The sequence below is a fragment of the Zalophus californianus genome, chromosome 15 (genome assembly GCF_009762305.2).
Source record: "Zalophus californianus isolate mZalCal1 chromosome 15, mZalCal1.pri.v2, whole genome shotgun sequence".
NCBI lineage: Eukaryota > Metazoa > Chordata > Mammalia > Carnivora > Otariidae > Zalophus > Zalophus californianus.
In genome coordinates this window covers 29,525,751-29,546,353 of record NC_045609.1, presented here as the reverse complement: position 1 = coordinate 29,546,353, position 20,603 = coordinate 29,525,751, and the positions used below count along the sequence as shown (strand labels likewise).

At 33.3% G+C, this 20,603-nt stretch overlaps 1 protein-coding gene across 5 annotated transcripts in view; it reads left to right on the top strand.

Moving 5' to 3' along the window:
- The window catches only part of HERC4 (HECT and RLD domain containing E3 ubiquitin protein ligase 4), a 132,175-nt gene that overhangs the window by 33,726 nt on the left and 77,846 nt on the right, over positions 1-20,603 (top strand). For all 5 annotated transcript variants that reach the window (XR_003519386.2, XM_027591197.2, XM_035724145.1 and 2 more), the window contains 4 exons: positions 1,845-1,921; positions 4,790-5,011; positions 6,096-6,187; positions 15,061-15,191. Coding sequence is in view for 4 of the 5 variants with exons in the window: in XM_027591197.2 (XP_027446998.1) it covers positions 1,845-1,921; positions 4,790-5,011; positions 6,096-6,187; positions 15,061-15,191 (522 nt within the window). In the remaining variant the exon portion in view is untranslated. The remainder of the gene's footprint in view (positions 1-1,844; positions 1,922-4,789; positions 5,012-6,095; positions 6,188-15,060; positions 15,192-20,603) is intronic.

Here is a 20,603-nt window from a genome sequence, read left to right as displayed (position 1 = left end):
GTCACCCCAGTATAAATTGCTATGCAAATTTAGAAGTTTTAGGGACAGATTTTATGACTAGTTTAATATTAAAGCCCCAAAGACTTTATAAACTCCATCCTTAAACAATGTATTCATTACATATTTTTTGCCAGGCACTGTGGTAAGTGCTGGGGAGCCTGTGAGTATAAGACACATATTCTGCGTCTGTAGAGCTTATTGTTTAGCACAGTACACTAGTAATAATTAAATGAATAAGTACACTACTAATTAATAGTGATAAATGCTGTGAAGGAAAAAATATAAGGTGCTATGAAAGTGTAGTATTTGAAATGTTTTATTTGGACTTGATACCTGGAAAAAGTTTTTCCTGGGTGGCTCAGTTGGTTAAGCGACTGCCTTCGGCTCAGGTCATGATCCTGGAGTCCCGGGATCGAGTCCCACATTGGGCTCCCTGCTCAGCGGGGAGTCTGCTTCTCCCTCTGACCCTCTTCCCTCTCGTGCTATCTCTCATTCTCTCTCAAATAAATAAATAAAATCTTTAAAAAAAATAGTTAATATAGTTAAAAAATAAATATAGTTCACTGGTCAGTGTATCTTGTGCCTAATATGCATATAAACAGTAACGGTAAATGTTTAGTAACTTCAGCACGGTTACACATATCCATGTATTTTTTTATTTCTGTTTTTGCATTGCTAGAGTTTGATTTTGCTAATTGCAGAAAAAATGGCATTTTGCTACATTTGAAAATATGAAGGTGCATTGGATCCTGCTAACTTGTTGGATTCTGCTAAATTATTAGCAGTGCAACTCTCAGGTTTTGTAGTTAACATAAATCCACTAAATAAAAATATTTTTAATAGAACAATATGGAATTAGAGTAACTCTCCTTTCTCCTACTCAAAATTTGATTTGCTGAAGCTGCCTCCCGAAAATCATGGGTATCGACACTCTGGTCAGAACTTGCTCCGGACTCTCATATGGCAGAATCAGGTCAGGTGGCAGTATCAGGTAAAGGGAAATAAGAAACATATGTTTCCTCCCCCCTTTTTACCTTGAAAACATTCATTCAGGAAAAACAGAATGACCAGGAGAAGGGGTACTACATAAGAAACACCTGGGATGACTGATGTACAAAGTTACTTGATTTTTGTAATGTTTTAAAAATTAGCCTTCAGAATTATATTGCAATTAAGGAAAAATCAGAAAGGGGGGAAGAAACTATAAAAATATAAGGAAAAAATGCAAGATGGCAAAAATATGACAATATATCAGTGATCGTAATACATATGAATTAAGTTTTTCTAGTAAAGAATTAAGTTCGATATCACTGATTTAGATGTAAAGGAAAAGGATAGCTCAAAAGGAATAGGTTTCATAATTTGTGAATTGGTAGCACCACGTGATAAGAATCCCTGTTGGTTCTTGAGGAACCTGATAGAGAACATGTATTAAACTAGGCCAAACACCAATTTTAGACAAATTAGATCATGTGCATTTGTTATACAAATATATTGCCAGGTTTCACACTTTGAGCTAAAGATTTCTGTTGATAAAAGAAAATATCTGAATTATAAAAGCACTATGAGGAATACTTGAGGTGTGAGCATAGTTTGCTTAAATTCTTTTTTCAAAGTGCTTTCTCATTGCACCTCTTAGTTTTTTTCATATTTGATTTTGTTTACTGATGTTAGCATAAATAACTGGGTAAAGTGGACTTATATAAAAAATAGCATGAACTGCTAGGTCAGTAGGAAACTACTTGCACATAATAGGTGGTCAATAAATGGCATTAATAAATAGTATTCAGGATCCATTTATTAAATGGAATTAACTGATTTTGATTTCTTTTCTTATTTTCTAGAAATATTAAAAGTTTGTCAGATATCCAGATAGTACAGGTTGCTTGCGGTTACTATCATTCACTTGCACTTTCTAAAGGTAAGCATTATTTTTATTTTCTTGCCCCTTTTCAATTTTATTACTGGATACTTGAATTGAGCAGGAAGTCCTCCCAACATTGTTCTTGAAATTCAGGATTGTCCTGGTTCTTTTTGATCCTTTTCATATCCATATACATTTTAGAATTAGCTTGTCGGTCTTCACAGAGACTCAGACTACTGGGATTTTGATTGGGATGACATTGTTTCTATATATCAATTTTAGGAAAATCTTTACAATATTGATTCTTTAAATTCTTGAACATGTTATATCCCTCTATTTTAATCTTTTAATTTTTCTCAATGTTTTGTGTGGATAGGTCTTACACATCTTTTATTAGATTTCCCCTAGATATCAAATGATATTTTTTATTATTGAATCATTTTCAAGTTGTTATTGCTAGTATATAGACATGGAATTGATTTTTGTGTCTAATTGTTCTATAGTCTGCTAAATGCCATGCCTTCATAGAGGGTGGGAAGGTTATAACTTGCCCAGTCTCCTTTGATCTCAGACTTTTTATGAATAAAAACAAAGAAGGCGAAGCATCCTATTAGGCTTGTTTGCTTTTGTTATTTATTCATTTAACTTCTTCATCTGCCAACTAAGGATTGTAGCATGGGTTACTATGTTGGTTTTTACCATTTAAAAAATAAGCTCCAGTGGCTTCATTATTAGTATTACTTAATTCATTAAATGTCCAGGCCTACTGTGAATACAGCACTAGGGTATAACTGTGGGGAAATACAGGTAAGATAATAGAATTATTTTTAGGAACTATACCATCTAGTGGAGGGGGCAGATAATACAAATAACTAGTTTGAGACAGAAAAACACTGTTTTGATCAAGGTCAAAGTAAAGTGCTATGGAAATGAAAAAAGTGTAATTAGTTCAAATCAATAAAATTGTTAACAATAAAGAAGGAATTGGTATTTGATACAAGTCTTAAAAGACGAATAAAATATATTCAGAATTAGAGAAGTGTTGAGAAGTAGCTAGGGGAAGTGTTGAGGATTGGCTAAGATGATAGTACTAGTAAAGGCATAGAATGAGGAATGTATTTTGTGTATTTGAATATTAGCATGTAGTTTTATGTGGATTTTGTGAGCGTGGGAGACATACTGATCCTTCAGCTGAGGTAATATGTTACAAAGGCCTTAAATGCCTTATTAAGGCATTTGAATTTCTGTAGGCAGTGGGGATCTGGGATCCCTGTATTCTTTGTTGTTACTTTGTCAGCTCTTCTTTTGATATTTTGGTAGGTAGATCCAAGATCAATTTAAACCCAAACGTTTTACTGATGAGGAGGATAGTTTTCTGTCTTGACTTAAAGGGATTCTTTTGCCTTGTTTGACTTCATGCTTTGGCAGTATTTTACTCATTTAATGATTTTTTTTTTGATTCCTCAGTATGAACTAGGCACATTGGAATTTACAGTATATAGTGGTAAGGAGTATGCTGCTAGCCCTTATGTTACAGTCATATACAAATAACAGTATAATTACATACTATGAAAAAGCACTGTAAAGAAAAGTTTAGGATATTTAGAGCCTATAACAGGGGGACTGAAGGTAATCTGGGTGACCAGGGAAAGCTTCCTGCTGGGAGAGAGTAGAAGTGAACTAGACAAAGATGAGGGGAAGGTCTACACAGAGGGAACTGCAAGTGTGTGAGAAATGGGCATTGGAGAATGTAAAGGAAGACAAGTATCACTAGAGTATAGTGAGGGAAGAGGTATGAAATGAGCTCGGAAACAGGTAGATTATATAGAACATTACAGACCTTGTTAAAAGTGCTTATCCCAGTGTCATTGGGAAGGCTCTGATAACTATTTCAGTTAGTCACATTTATCAGATCTACATTTTAATAATATCTCTTTGTATATATACAGATGTCTGCTAGTATGTCCATAAAATATTTCTGGAAGTACATACCAGTAATTGGTAAGAGTGGTTGTCTCTTGGGAGAGGACTCAAGATCTAATTTTAGAGGGAAACTTACTTTTAAATGTATACTGTTTTATAGTATGAATTTTAAAAACAGTTATTAGTGTGTCAGTTATTAGTGCCATTTAATAAAATAAAAAGATGTCTAAAATTGCGAAATAGGGTGACAGTTGGGGGGAGCAAAAGTGACAAGCAGAGATGGTGAGGAATGGATCTATTTGCCATATTTTCTTTAGAAGGAAAACTGTATATTATGTGGTGATATATGATAGACTGATTACCAGTCTGTGTATAAGGTAAGAGATGAGAGTTCAGCATGACTCTCTGTGTTTATGGCTTGTGCTACTGAATCAGTTATAATATCATTTATTGAGATGGAGAACACGGAGAATAGGTCCAGATATGGGAGGTAGGGTGGGGGTCATAAATTGTTTGGAACACACTGAGCTGGAGGTACCTTTGTAATATCCAAGTGTAGATGTCAGATAAACAATTAGATACATGGGTTTATTACTCATAAGAGTGGTCTAGTCTAGTGATAAAATTTTGAATGTGATCAGTATACAATAACTGAAGCCTTGAGCCTGGTTGAGTGCCTCTTGGGATAAATCACAGAATAAAAGTGAGACTTGAGGACTATTAAAAAGGAATGGTCCTATCTTAAGAAACATAAGGAAATGAGATTACCCTCAGTTATGTGACTTACCCATTCATTAGTAAAGTGGGTCAGACTTAAAGTGTACTAATATAGAATGTTCTTCTAGGTGGTATTGTGTTTCCATATAAGAAATAAACTTAATAGAGGAGAATATGTATTTCCATTTGATGAGAGGGAGAATGTCCCAAAGTGACTGATGATCTTCAAATGAAATTTTTGTGTGTGTGAGGAAAATAGTTAATTTTGTAATTTCTGTTTTACAGCAAGTGAAGTCTTCTGTTGGGGACAAAATAAATATGGCCAGTTGGGTTTAGGCATTGACTGTAAAAAGCAAGCTTCACCACAGCTGATTAAGTCTTTGCTTGGAATCCCTTTCATGCAAGTTGCAGCAGGAGGAGCCCATAGTTTTGTACTCACCCTTTCTGGAGCTATTTTTGGATGGGGACGCAACAAATTTGGTCAACTAGGTCTTAATGATGAAAATGGTAGGTTCTCATTATTTATAGATAAATGTACTTAAAAAGCAATGATCTTTTGAGATGGATCAGTGATTCTTGATGTCAGAAAGAAATGTACCCAAGTCTTCCCTGATGTGGAGAAGGGGATGAAAGATTTATTTAAAAATTCCATTAGATAATATTTTTAAGGGATGGTGGGAATGCCAGAAAATACCGTTTTATCACAAAATAAACTCTAGAAAGTATATCTGGAGAAATCTTTATTGTTAGATGTTCATTAAAAGAAAGTTGTGAAAAACATTACTTCAATTGGTAATCACATTATTGGCCACCATTGGTGGAAAGAAGTTGTAAAATTATTCTGGAAAGTAACATGAAGTGTTAGTCTATTTGAGTTTTTCAAGGAAATATTAAAATAATCTGAGTCCTTAAATCTTTATTTTGAAGCTTCACTTTTAACATTGATTCTAGAATCTTGAAAATAAAAAATTTGAATTTTAAAATTTATAATTACTTGAAACAAGTCAGGATCTTGGAACTGATTTTTCGTAACTACATTAATTCAGATGCTAATACCTGAAATACAAAAACTAATTTCATAAAATTCAACATAATTGTCATGACTTAAGTGGACAAAAGTGAGTTGTTGGTCTAGTAACAACTGGTAATGATAAGCAAAAAATACTCAGAATTTTAAAATATTTTGTTCTGCATAAGAAAAATGTCAGATTAGGACATATTTCTTTTCTGCTACAAAATAGCAGAAAATATAATTTTCAAGTACTTAAATAGAATCCTGTGAGCTTAATTATCATGATGTGAATGTAAAGAATGATATTAGAAGCAAATAGCTTTGAAATTCCTTGATTTCTAGTTCAGTGCAGATTGGTGTTAAGGCAGCTTAACACTTAAATTACTCTTTAAAACCCTCTATCACAGCAGCATGAATAGAAAGACCTGGGAACCCAATTAAGTAGGCTTGTACTACAAAATCATTGAATCAAGTTAAAATTATTTATCACTGCTGAGCTTGGGAAGCTGTAGAGGAAACACATTTTAGAAGAGTTTTAACTTAAAAAATACCGTTAACGTCTCTTGTTGGAATTTTCAGATAGGTATGTTCCTAATTTACTAAAGTCACTAAGAACTCAGAAAATAGTTTATATTTGTTGTGGAGAAGATCATACTGCTGCACTAACCAAGGTATTGTACTCCTATAAAACTTCTTTATTTTTACTCATGGAAGTTATTTATAATTAGTGAATGTTTTCATGATATTTACATTAAAACTCGAGTGTTACTGATGTCTAAAATGTAATTTATCTTGAAGACAAGAACTAGATTATTGTCAAAAACAATTTTCCTTAATTTTCAACGTTGTTTTATGTTATGAAATGTGAATTATGATCTATTAAATGTGATAATATGTATTGAATTTCTCAGCTTTATGTGAAATACTGTTTAAATAATATTTTGAATGAAAATTTCTTTTTAGTTTGTCAGACTTGCCAGCCTCTGTGTATCAATCCCGTTTATATTGCATAACTGCCTAATTTTAATTTAACTCCCACTTGGCTTGTAAATACTGCATAACAAGTAATAGAGGAGAATGAATCTATTAACCATAGGCTAAGTATTATGCAAACAGTTATAATGAGCTTTCATCACAATCTTGTTAATGGTTTTAACTCTGTCCTGTAACTTTCTTGGGTATGTGCCATTTCGTTATCAGGACTTTATAGTTCTCTAGTGATTAGAAGTAAAATGAAAATAAACACATTAAACTAACCTTTACCAGGAATATTATTTTAGTCATGTTAACATAAAGGAACTGGCACTTTTTTTATTAGCTGAATTAGAAATGAATGTTTTTGCTTCTTTATCTTTCTTCTGCATAATAGATAATATTAGCAAGACAAAATTAACTTCTAATCAGACTTCTGCATACACAAAATTCTACACACCCACATTGGGAATTTTTTTGATAAGAATTATTCTTAGCCATTATCAAGTATAATATACTCAGAGTACTTTTAAAAATATGACTAATTATAAAAGGTGATTTTTAAAAACTTATTTGCTTTTTAGTAAGGAAGTTTTATCTGCTAATCTTACTGTATTTTATTGATTTTTATTCAAATTACAAATGTAATCACTACAGTTTTAGTAACTCATGTTGGCAAGTTATAAATCTAGTCATTCTCTTCTGTCATGGGGGGTTAGAAGAAATAAGGCTATGCTGAAATAATACTAAAAAATATTTTGTATATTATCCCTTAGGACTAGCTTTGTGGTAGAAAGACTCACAATGTTACTGCTTATCAAATTCAGCCCTTCAAATAACCACTTAACTCATTTTCCCAGGATATGTAACTATTTCTATCTTTTTTTTTTTAATTTTAATATTCTGTATTCCTCTCAAGATAGTAGCTGGTGATACTTGTTCACTGGAATTTTTGGTGTGTATTATTTTTAACAAAATCAGATAGTTTTAAATATCCCAACAGGACAATATTTTATTTTCCCTTGATTTAAATTAGAATACAGTTCCATATCCATATATCTTTTGTTTTTCTGGAAGAGCTTTTTCCAAATAAATTAGGATTGTTTTATGAAGCAGTTTCCTTTTGCAAAACCTACCTTAGCAATTTAAAAACAGACTTTAAAAAACAGAATAAATGTAAAGACATGTATGTTAATGGGTGTGAACACACTATCATAAAGATGTCAGATTTTTTCAAGTTCATTTACAAATTCATTACGCAGATCACATATACATACATCTTTTGACTTAGCAATCCTCGTTTTAAGAATCTGTCTTAAAGATAGGAAATTATATATGCACAAAGCCATTTATTGCGGCATTATTTTAATAGCAAAAGAATGAAAGAATGCAGATGTCCTTCAGTTGCAGCCTAGTTAAATAAACTGTGGTAAACACACAGGACTTGTGAAACAGGTACTTACAAGTCATGTTTATGTGACTTGTAAAATAGAATGAAGCAGATCTCTATATTATGCTGTGGAATATCTTTAGGATATATTGTTAAGTAAAAAGGTACAGAATAGTTGCCTTTTGTATAAGCAGGGGTAAAAGATGAACATGTTACATGATATTTATATTTTTAAAAATTTAATAGCTAGGTATAATGTACTTTGCTTTACAGTTTACAACATACATGTTTTTAAGCAATTAAAAAGTTTTAAACAATTGTTTAAAAATTGAAAATAAAAAAATACTAGTGGCACAACTCAAAAGAATTCTTTTAATTAAGTCCTTTTAAAATACAGTATTTTGTTGTATATCAATAGTAGGAAATAGCCTAAAGATAAACTGAATTCACCCAAAAATTTTAAACTGCCTTCTGTAGTCTTGTTAGTAATAAAATTGATAGTATTATTCTCAATATATTACATACAGGATAGGATAAAGCAAATAAGTACTTTACTGTCATTAGAAACTATAACCTTCAGTTTAAAAGAGATATGAAACAATAGGAATTAAATTAAAATCCTGTGATCTTTACTTTTAATCACTTTTAAGAGTATTATTATATACTCTTATTCTTTTCCTTCTAAGAAAAGTGGGGTTTTTTTTGCCATGACCACTGAATGATCCTAGAAGTAACTAGCCATGTACAATCTGAAAGCAATGGGCATCCCTTGATTATTGTAGACTCTATATGAAAAATAACCAGGGCTTCTTAGAGAAGAGTCTGATTTCATATCTGGGGGAAAAAAAGTCTAAGAATAGCCTTGGGTATTATGTGTTACAAAAAAGAGGACCAAGGTCATGTCAGAGGGACAACATCCAGGAGATTTCACAGAAAGAAATACCAATGGCAATAAGTGGAAATATACCAAATATATAAAAATCCATGATTTCGTTATGATACTTTTCTTCCTGAAGTCAATACAAAGCAAACTTCATTGCTTATCTTTGCAAGTTGCTAGGACAACAACTCAGTTTTTAAAAAAATTAGTAAATGAGAAAGAAACATTTCCCCTGCATCCTATTTGCAGATTGTATTTCAGAGTAACTTAATAGTTGATGAATTAAGTTCTCTGTAGAAAAATTCCAACCAATAAATCTAGAAGAAATAATAAGATTAGAAAATCTCTATACTCCCTAATAGTGGATCAAGACAAAGATTGAAACATTAAGCTTAATGTGGATGAATTAGTTTGTGAAATTTGTTAACCCACTTAGTAACATTACCAACCAGATGTATACTTTGGTGTGATATAATAAAATAATCAGGAAAATTTAAACATGGCCTCAGTATCAGATATTAAGAAATTAAAATTAAAGGGGTCAGTTCATGAAGGGGACATAACAACTATACTTATGTATGCACCCAACATAAGAGCACCTAAATAATACTAAGCAAATATTAACAGAGCTGGAAACAAAGAGACAGCAGTAATAGTAGGGGACTCCAGTACCCCACTTTCTTTTTTTTTTTTAATATTTTATTTATATATTTGAGAGACAGTGAGAGCGGGAACACAAGCAGGGGGAGTGGGAGAGGGAGAAGTAGGTCTCCCACTGAGAAGGGACCCCGATATGGGGCTTGATCCCAGGACCCTGGGATCACTACCTGAGATGAAGGCAGCCACGCAGGCGCCCCTCCAGTACCCCACTTTCAACAACAGATAGGTCATCCATATTGGAAAGTCAATAAGGAAATATAGGACTTGAACTATACTTTATATCAAATAGACCTAACAGATCTACAGAGCATTTCCATCCAACAGCAACACATACACATTCTCCTCAAGGACACCACAGAATATTCTGCAGGAGAGATCATATGTTAGAGGTCATAAAACAAGTCTTAACAAATTTAAGAAGATTGAAATCATATCAAGTATCTTTTCCAGTGATAATGATATGAATCAATAATAGGAACTCCTGAATAATCAGTGGGTCAAAAAATAAGTAAAAGAGAAATAAAATATCTTGAGACAAGTGAAAATGGAAACACAACATACTGAAACTTGCGGGATGCAACAAAACAGCTGTAAGGGTAGATAGTGATAAACTGTTATCACCGCATATCCTATAAAGCAATAAACAGCTACATTAAGAAAAAAAGAAAAAGCTCTCAAAAAGATAGCCTTTAATACCTCCAGGAACTAGGGAAAAAGAAAACCAAACTAAGGCCAGAGATTGCACAAGGAAGAAAATTACAAAGGTCAGAGCAAAACTAGAGACAATACATAAGAAAAGATAAAACTAAGAACTGTTTTCCTGAAAAGATAAAAAAATCGACAGATCTTTAGGGAGACTAAGAAAAAAGACTTAAAATCAAAAATGAAGAGGAGACATTACAACTGATACTGCACAAATAAAAGGATTATAAGAAACTACTATGAACAATTATATGCCAACAAATTGGATAGATAACATAGATGAAATGGATAAATTCCTAGAAACCTCCAAACTCCCAAGACTGAATCACGAAGAATAGCAAATCTAAACAGAGCTTTAACTAGTAAGGAGATTGAATCACTAATCAAAAATTGCCCAACAATAACAGAAAACTCCAGGACCAGATGGCTTCACTGGTGAATTCTGCCATTTAATAAATAATGCCAGTCCATCTCAAACTCTTCAAAAAATAGGAGGGAACACTTTTAAATGCATTTTATGAGGCCACCATTATGCTTATACCAAAATCACACAAAGACACTACAAAAACAGTAAAATTACAGGCCAATATCCCTGATGGGCATAGGTACAAAACCCCTTAACAAAAAACTAGCAAACCAAATTTAACAGTACATTGAAATGATCACATACCATGATCAAGTGAGATTTATCCCTGAGATGTAAGAATGGTTCAACATCTGCAAATCAGTCAACACCACATTAATAGGATGAAGGTTAAAAGTCATATGATCATCCTAATAGGTGCAGGAAAAGCATTTGGTGAAATTCAACATCCTTTCATGATAAATATCCTCAGTAAAGTGGGGCGCCTGGGTGGCTCAGTAATTAAGCGTTTGCCTTCAGCTCAGGTCATGATCCCAGGGTCCTGGGATCAAGCCCCACGTCAGGCTCCCTGCTCAGCGAGAAGCCTGCTTCTCCCTCTCCCACTCCCCCTGCTTGTGTTCCCTCTCCTGCTGTCTCTCTCTGTGTCAAATAAATAAATAAAACATTTAAAAAAATTGTCAGGGCGCCTGGGTGGCTCAGTTGGTTAAGCGACTGCCTTCGGCTCAGGTCACGATCCTGGAGTCCCAGGATCGAGTCCCGCATCGGGCTCCCTGCTCAGTGGGGAGTCTGCTTCTCCCTCTGACCTTCTTCCCTCTCATGCTCTCTCTCTACCATTCTCTCTCTCTCTCAATAAATAAATAAAAATCTTTAAAAAAAAATAAATAAATTGTCAGTAAAGTATAGGAGGAATATGCCTCAACATTGGCCATAAATGACAAGCCCACAGCTAACATCATATTCAGCGGTGAAAAGCTGAAAGTTCTTCCCGTAAGATCAAGTGTAAGATGAAGATGCCCACCCTCATCACCTCTATTCAAGATAGTATTGAATGTTGTAGCCAGAGCAATTTTAGTAGAGAAGAAGAAATAAAAATACATCCAAATTAGAAAGGAAAAACTAAAATTGCCTCTGTTTGCAGATGACATATTATATATAGAAAACCCTTAAGACTGCCAAAACTCTGAACTAATAAATGACCAGTAAAGTTTCAGGATACAAAGTCAACATAAAAAATTAGTACTATCTCTATACACTTTAAGAGCAAACTCTGAAAGAGAATTAAGAAAGCAGTCTCATTTACAGTATCATCAAAAACAATAAAATACTGAGGAATAAATTTAACCAAGGAGTGAAAGACCTGTATACTGAAAACTGTATAAGACATCAATGAAAGAAATTGAAGAATACACAAATAAATGGAAAGATAGTGCATGTTCTTGGATTAGAAGAATTTTGTTAAAATGTCTGTGCTACTGAACGTGATCCACAGATTCAGTGGAACCCCTATCAAAATTCCAGTGGCATTTTTACATAAGTAGAACAATCCTGGAATACATATGGAACCACAAAGACCAGGAATAGCCAAAGCAATCTTGAGAAAAAACAGCAAAGCTGGAGCATCAAGCTCCTGATTTCAAACTATATTACAAAGCTATAGTAATCAAAACAGTATAGTACTGACATAAACACAGACAGACCAATCAAACAATAGATAGCCCAGAAATAAACCCACATATATTCAGTTAACTAATCAGTGACAAGGCACCAACAACACACAGTGGGAAAGTTTGGTCTCTTCAATAAATGGTGTTGGAAAAACTGGGTATCTCTATGCAAAAGAAAGAAATTAAACCCTTATTTTTACCATTAACAAAATGTAACTCAAAATGGGTTCAAGACATGAATCTAAGACCTGAAACTAAAACTCCTAGAAGAAAACATGGGGTGAAAAGCCCTTTGACACTGGTCTTAATCATTTTTTAGGTGTGACACTAAAAGCACAAGGAACAAAAGCAAAAATAAATAGGTGGAACTACAAATGAAAGAAGTTTTTGCACAGCAGAGGACACAGTCAATGAAATGAAAAGGCAGCCTATGGAATGAGAAAATATTAGCAGACCATTTATCTGATAAGGAGTTAATAATCCAAAATATAAAAGGAACTCCTATAACTCAATGGCTAAAAGAACCAAACAATCTAGTTTAAAAATGGGCAAAGGACCTTGAATAGGTACTTTAACAAAGAATATAACAAATGGCCAACAGGTGCATGAAAAGATGCTTGGTGTTAACCTCACAATCATCAGGGAAATGCAAATCAAAACCACAGTGAGAGAACACCCCACATCTGTTAGGATGACTGTTACCCAAAAAACAAAGGACAAATATTGGTGAGGATGTGAAGAAAGGGGGAACCCTTGTTCCCACTGCTGGTGGGAATGTAAACTGTGCAAATAGAAAACAATATGGAGGTTCCTCAAAAAATTACAAATGGAATTATATGACCCAGCAAATTCCACTTCTGGGTATATACCTGAAGGAAATAAAAACAGGTTCTTGAAGAGATAACTGCACTCCCATGTTCATTGTAGCATTTTTCACAATAGACAAGAAACAACCTAAGTGTCCGTTACCAGATGAATGGATAAAGAAAATGTGTGATGTGTACATATATATGCGTGTGTGCATGCACGCACGTGCACATACACACACACACACACACACACACAGGCATAATACTCAGCCACAAAAAGAGGGAAATACTTCCATTTCCAACAACATGGATGAACCTGAAGGGCATTATTCTAAGTGAAATAAGCTAGAGAAAGATCATGTCATTTATATGGGGAATCTTAAAAAAAAGAAAGTCAAATTTGTAGAAATGGAGAATAGAATGTTTGCCAGGGGCTGGGGTGGGGGTAGGGAAAATGGGGGGAAATTGGTCAAAGGTACAAACTTTCTGTTATAAGATGTACAGCGTGGTGACTATAGTTAACAATACTGTATTCTATGCCTGAAGTTTGCCGGGAGAGTAGATCTGAAGCATTCTTATTCATACAAAAAAAGTGGAGATGATGGATGTGTTAATTAACTCCTTTGTGGTAGTCATTTCACAATGTATATGTATGTGAAATCACATTGTATGCTTCAAATATATAGTTTTATTTGTCAGTTCAATCATTCCTAAATAAAACTGGAAAAAAATGATACCAGTTACAAAAACCATAAGAAATAAAAATGAACACTTTTGCCATTTCTGTCAAAAAAGGAAATTAATATTTTGTAAATGTGATAATAGTATTACTGTGTTACATATTTATGTATGTGAGAGGTATATGCCATTAGAGATACATACACATTTATAGGTGAAATGATTTGATGTCCACAGTTTGCTTTAAGGTACCCTGAAAAAGGAAAAGGGCAGGGGCATTGATGAAACAAGGTTATTTAACTTTTGCTGGTTGTTAAAGCCAAGTGATGGTTATTTGATGGTGTGTGTGTGTGTATTTGTATTTATATTTATATATACATGTCTTCACTTTTATGTAGTTTGAAATTTTTCATGATAAAAAGAAAAATCAATTTCCTTACATAGCCATATATATACTTACACTATTCAATGATGAAAGCAGAATATAAAATTGTATATAAAGCTACAACTCTGAAGAAAAACAGTTGAATTGAAAAACCAATTGTGCTTGTGTTAAGCTGTCATCACAAATTACTTTTTTATATACATAACCTAATCCAGTTGTGTGTTTTTACCATAAATTTTTAAAAGACTATATAGTCGACCCTTCAACAACACAGGTTTGAACTGAATGGGTCCACTTATACACAGATCTATTTCAACAAATACATTGGTAAAGTTTTTGGAGATTTGCAACAATTTGAAAAAACTCAGGTAAACTGTGTAGCCTAGAAATACCAAAAAAATTAAGTTAGGTATTGTTTATGTTATCAGTAAGGTTTTCAGTCAGAAGTAGGCTATTAGTAGTTTTTGGGGAAGCAAAAGCTGTGTATGGATTTTTGACTGCACAAGGGATTGACACCCCAACCCCTGAATTGTTTGAAGGTCAACTGTGTATTATAGCAACTGTGTGTTAAAAATAGCAATATTTGTGCACTCTGGTTTAATTGCAGTCTTTCTGCAGTGGCTTTATATAAAAGCATAACTAGTTTGAAAACTGAAGATGATACCATTTTTAGGTTTTGTGATATTTTATAGGTATGTACTTGGGATTCAACAAGATCCTGATTATAATGATCGTGAAAGGCAATGCAAAAAATGATTAGTATCTCTTTAATGATGGCTTCAGCTCAATATAATGATAAGAACATAATTAAGTACTTTTAAAATATTTGAAAATAGCCTGCAGTTCTCTTAGGTTTAAGTCATTCTACCTTGAAAAGTCAGCTATTTGTTAAGTTGTTAAGTTAAATTGTGAAGACAATAGAAGAGAAAAATTGACTCCATGTATTAAAGATTAACCTATTTTCTTGAAGATTATTTTCTTTTATCAGGCCTTCTAATGATAAAGGGTTTTGTCTTTTTTTTTTTTTTTTTTTTTTTTAGGAAGGTGGAGTGTTTACTTTTGGAGCTGGAGGGTATGGTCAGTTGGGTCATAACTCTACCAGTCATGAAATAAACCCAAGGAAAGTTTTTGAACTTATGGGAAGCATTGTCACTCAGATTGCTTGTGGAAGGTAAGCTATTATATAAGAGAGAATCTTAGTCTCCATAACACAATTATTTAGGAATTTTTTTTTTTTTAACAGTCCAGAGGTCTTTTATTTTTTTACACCTACCCAGTCATGAATTTATAGGGAGTGGGTTCCAGCAGCTGAAGCTTCTTTCCATTGGTTCTCACAAAGTGTTCTTCTCTGGGTGGAGCAGGCTGGCAGTTCAGTTGAATTCAAGTACTTCTTTCTTCGGCTTCCTTTTTTTCTGATCATTTTCCTTTACATATTTCAGAAAGCTCTATCTGTCTCTCAGTGCTTAATGTTTTCAGCATGCACAAAAATTTTCTATACAAAAAGAATCTTGCCCTTGTTTATTTACAGCAGTGCCAACCGCATGCTGGGTAACATTGTAGACTTCATTTTGCCATGGTAACATTGGTGGGGCATTGCTTTTTGAATAGTGCTGGTCCCCTTGATGTCTACAGTATAACCTTTCTTGTGGATTTGCATGTATGTGGCCAACGTAATAATTCCATGTTTTCTAAAAGGCCTGGAGAACGTACAGGGTGTCTCTCCTTTTTCCCTTTGTGTTGGTCATTTTACAAATTACTGGAAGATAGCAGTTCCTAGCTGAAATAGGGATTTTTTTTTTTTAAACATTGTTTAGCAGTTTAGGAATCTAAGATAAAAACATTCTTCCCTAAATGCCTAATTTGCTGCTCAGGAGTAATAGTAACAGGAGAAACAGTTTTTTCTACTGATTATTTTACTTTTCTCTATTTGAAATAAGTTTATCTGGGACAAGATATTAATAATGAATATGTAATATATTTATTGTATATAGCATCACACTTGAAGGGAAAGTACAAATCATCGTATTTTTCTTTTTCTTTTCCACCTTTTTTTAATTTAAAGAATGAGGAAATTGAGCAGTTAATTATTTAACACATAAAATTAGTTATTGGTAAAAGTTGAATTGGAATACTGGTTCCCAGTTCTTGGGAGTAAATAGAAGAGTCACAACTTTGAAATTGAGCTTCACCTTTGGTGGATTAAATTAGGTGGACTGTCAAAAAACAAAGTGTACTTTGTTTGACTAAGCTTAATTTTTTCTACTTAGTAGATATCCATATACAATATGGTTCAGTTTTGCCAACTTTTAACTTCAAATACTTGAAATCACACTGTAGGTAGTCTTTGGTGACTTCTCTTTTTTAACATGTTACTTGTATGATTGATTATCTGTATGTGTGAAGCTGTGGTTCTTCATCATTAGATCTCATTGCTGTGTTTTATTCAGTTATATGCATATATAATTATTTACTCATTCTATTACTTACAGGTATTTGGGTACTTCCAGTTTTTGGCAATTACAAAAAAATGTTGCTTTGAACATTTATTATATGATATAAATAAACCTTCATATTTCTAAATATATGCCTGAAATGGGATTGCTGGGTCATAGAGGATACTTACCTTGAAATTTTGCGGGTTAATGTCACTCTATTTACCAGAATGATTATACCAATTTACATGCCCGTTAATATTGCATGAGAATTCCTGACACTCTGTGTCCTTGTCCCTATTTAGTATTGTCAGACTGAAATTTTTGCTAATCTCTTGGGTATATAGTGTTACTTAATCATGATTTGAATTTGCATTTCCATGATTTGAGACAGATTGAATTGAATCTGTAGATCACTTTGGGAAGTATTGACATCTTAACAATATTAAGTCTTCCAAGCCATGAATAGGAGATATCTTTTCCTTTATGTCTTTAATTTGTTTCAGTAATTTTTCTGTAGTTTTCATTATCTTTTAAATTTCTTTTTGGATTGTTAATTATTAGTGTATAGAAATGGAACTCATTTTTGCATGTTGATTTTTGTATCCTTCTGCGCTTTGGTGATTTTGTACACAGATAATTTTACTTCCTCCTTTTCAATTTAGGTGCCTTCTATTTCTTTTTCTTGCTCAAACTTCCAGTACTGTGTTTAATAGAAGTATTCAAAGTAGGCATCCTTGCCTCGTTCCTCATCTTAGAGGAAAAGCTTTTAGTCCTTTACCATTGAGTATGATGTTTGTTGTGGGTTTTTGTATCTGGTTTTTATTATGTTGAGATAATTTTCTTCTATTCTTAGTTTTTAGTTTTTTTTATCATAAAAGGGTGTTGAGTTTTGTTGATTTTTTTTCCTGCATCAGTTGAGATGATGATGTGGGTTTTTTTCTTCATTGTCTTAATGCTGTAAATTACACTGATGAATTTGTGTATGCTGAACCATCCCTGCATCCCATTTGGCTATGCTGTGTAGTTTTTTCATTATTACTACTGAATTCTGTTTGCTAATACTCTATTGAGAATTTTTGCATCAGTACTCAATAAGGGATAATAGTCTGTAGTTTTCTTGTAGTGTCCTTGTCTGACTTTGATATCAGGACAATGCTGGCCTCATAGAATGAATTAGAAAGTTGCACTCTTCAGGTTTTTTGGAAAAGTGTGAATAGGATTGGTTTTAGTTCTTTAAATGTCAGGTAGAAGTCACTAATGAAGCCATTTGGTGTAGGGCTTTTCTTTGTTGGGAGATTTTTGATTATTGATTCAGTTTTACTATTTATAGATCTGTTTTAGTTTCCCATTTTTTCGTGATTTAGTATTAGTAGGTTTTGTATTTCTAGGATTTTGTCTGTTTCATCTAAATCATCTAATTTGTTGGCAAATAACTGTTTATAGCACTCTCTTATGATCCTTTTTATTTTGACAGCATTAGTAGTAATAGCCCCCCTTTTATTCTGATTTAATAAGTTCTTTTTTCTTGGTCAAGTTAGCTAAAGTTTTGTCAATTTTGTTGATCTTTGTAAAACCAACTTTTAGTTCCATAGACTTTTGCTATTTTTCTATTCTCTATTTCATTTATCTCAGCTCTCTTCTTTATTACTTCCTTTTTCTGCAAGTTTTGTGTTTAGTTTTTGTTATTTTTTAAGGTCCTTAGGTTGTCAAGTTGGGTTCACATGAGATCTCTCTTCTGTTTTTTTGTTTTGTTTTGGTTTTTTGTTTTTGTGTTTAGGTAGGCTCCATGGCCAGCATGGAGCCCAGTTCGGGGCTTGAACTCACAACCCTGAGATCAAGACGTAAGCTGAGATCAAGAGTCGGAAGCTTAACTGACTTAGCCACCAGGCACCCCAACATCTTTCTTGTTTTTTAATGTAAATTTCCCCCTAGTACTGCTTTCCCTGCATCTTTTGTTTTGAATGTTGTGTTTTCATTTTCATTTATCTCTTAAGTCTTTCTAATTTCTCTTATGATTTCTGATTCATGTTACTGAATTTCCACAGATTGTGAATTTTCTAATTTCCTTATGTTACCGAGTTCTAACATCATCCCATTGTGGTTGGAGAAGATACTTTGTATGGTGTCTATCTTTTAAAATCTATTGAGACTTACTTTCTGGCCTAACATAGGATCTAATGTGGACAGTGTTCCGTGTACATTTGAGAAGAATGTGTATGTTGTTGTTGGGTAGCGTGTGTGTCCTGTTAGATCTAGTTGACCTAATTGTGTTGTTCAAGTCGTCTGTTTCCTTACTTATCATCTGTGTGGTTTTTCTATTTATTATTGAGAGCGGGGTTATTAAAGTCTCCAACCATTTATTGTAGAATAATTTCTTCCTTCAATTCTTTCAGTTTTTGCTTCATATATTTTGATGGTCTTTTATTAGATGTGTAAATGTTTTAATTGTTACCTTTTTGCTGTACTGAACCTTTTGTTAAAACACAATGTCCTTTGTCTCTTGTAACCTTTTTTGATTTAAAACCTATTTTATCTGATGGTAGTGTGCATGATTTGTAGATCTTATTGTAATAGTATGTTTAGTTTTGTAAGAAACCACCAGACTGCCTTCTAAAGTGGCTGTATCGTTTTGTTTACCCATGTTGTTTAATTTTGTTTTCCTTTAAATAGGCCACACATCCCAATTTCTTTGTAAGCCCATATATGCATGGAGCTGTTTCTGTGATCTTCATCTTACTCCTTCAATACCTGTATCCCTGTGCCCCTTTCACACTATATAAATTTTATGACACTGTAATTCTGCTGTTTGGAATAAAGCAGGTCCTTTTTGTCATATCCATCAAGAATGCTTGGGTTGGAGGCACCTGGGTAGCTCAGTCAGTTAAGCATCTATTTTCAGCTCAAGTCATGATCTCAGGGTCCTGGGATCGAGCCCTGAGGTGGGCTCTCTGTTCAGTGGGGAGTCTGCTTCTCCCTCTCCCTTGTCCCCCCCTCCACGTGCGCATGTGTGCGCTTTCTCAAATAAAATCTTTAAAAAAAATGCTTGGGCTATTTCTGGCCTTTTACTTTCATGGAAATTTTAATATCAGCCTGTCAGGGTTCTCCAAAAAAATTTTGGGGGGGATTTTGATTAGTAATGTTTTGAATCTCTAGATTAATATGTCGAAACGTCTTTATAATTTTGGCCTTTCTAATCAATTTCCAAACTTATTTTATGTCTTCTAATTAAATGTTTAAGATTTTTCATCATAAAGGTCTTGTATATCTTTTGGTAATTTTATTGCTAGAGACTTCTTTATAGTACTATTATAAGTTCTACTTTCAAAGGTATCTTTGGCATGTAGAAATAGTTGACGTTTATATATTAATTTTAAATCCAACCACTTTGGTAGACTCTTATTAATAACCATATTATCTGTGAATCAATTTAGTTTGTTTCTTCATTTATAATACTTATGCTTAACCTATTTCTTGCCATTACTAATGTCCTGGCTGGGACACTAGGATAATGTTCACTAGAAGTGCTGAAGTTCGGGGCACCTGGGTGGCTCAGTTGTTAGGCATCTGACTCTTGATTCTAGCTCAGGTCATGATCTCAGGGTTGTGAGATCTAGCCCTGCAAGGGCCTCTGTGCTTAGGATCCTTCCCTGACCTTGTGCTCTCTTGCTCTCAAAAAAAAAAAAAGTGCTGAAAGATCAAGACATCCAGACATCCTTGTTCTGCATTCTCTCTGTGGGAAAGCTTTCAGTATTTCACAATTCAGTATCATGTTTGCCATACATTTTTTGTAGATACCTATATCAGATTAAGGAATTTCTCTTTTTTTTTTTCCTAGTTTAGAGGGATTTTTTTTTAAATGAATGGATGTTAAGTTTTTAATGTTGATCTTTCTGAATCTATTGAGATAATTTATGATTTTTCCCCTTTAATCTGTTAATGTGGTGAATTCTATAAATGGATTTTACTAACTAAAAACAGCTTTATTTTTATGTAGTAACTCCAATTTAGTCATCATGTTATCATTTTATATAGTGCTGCATTTGGTTTGCCAGTATTTTTAAAATATTGTTTTTATGTTTATTGCTGAACTTGGTTTATAATTTTCTGTTCTTATTCTTTTAGCCAGATTTTATTACTAAGGTTATGCT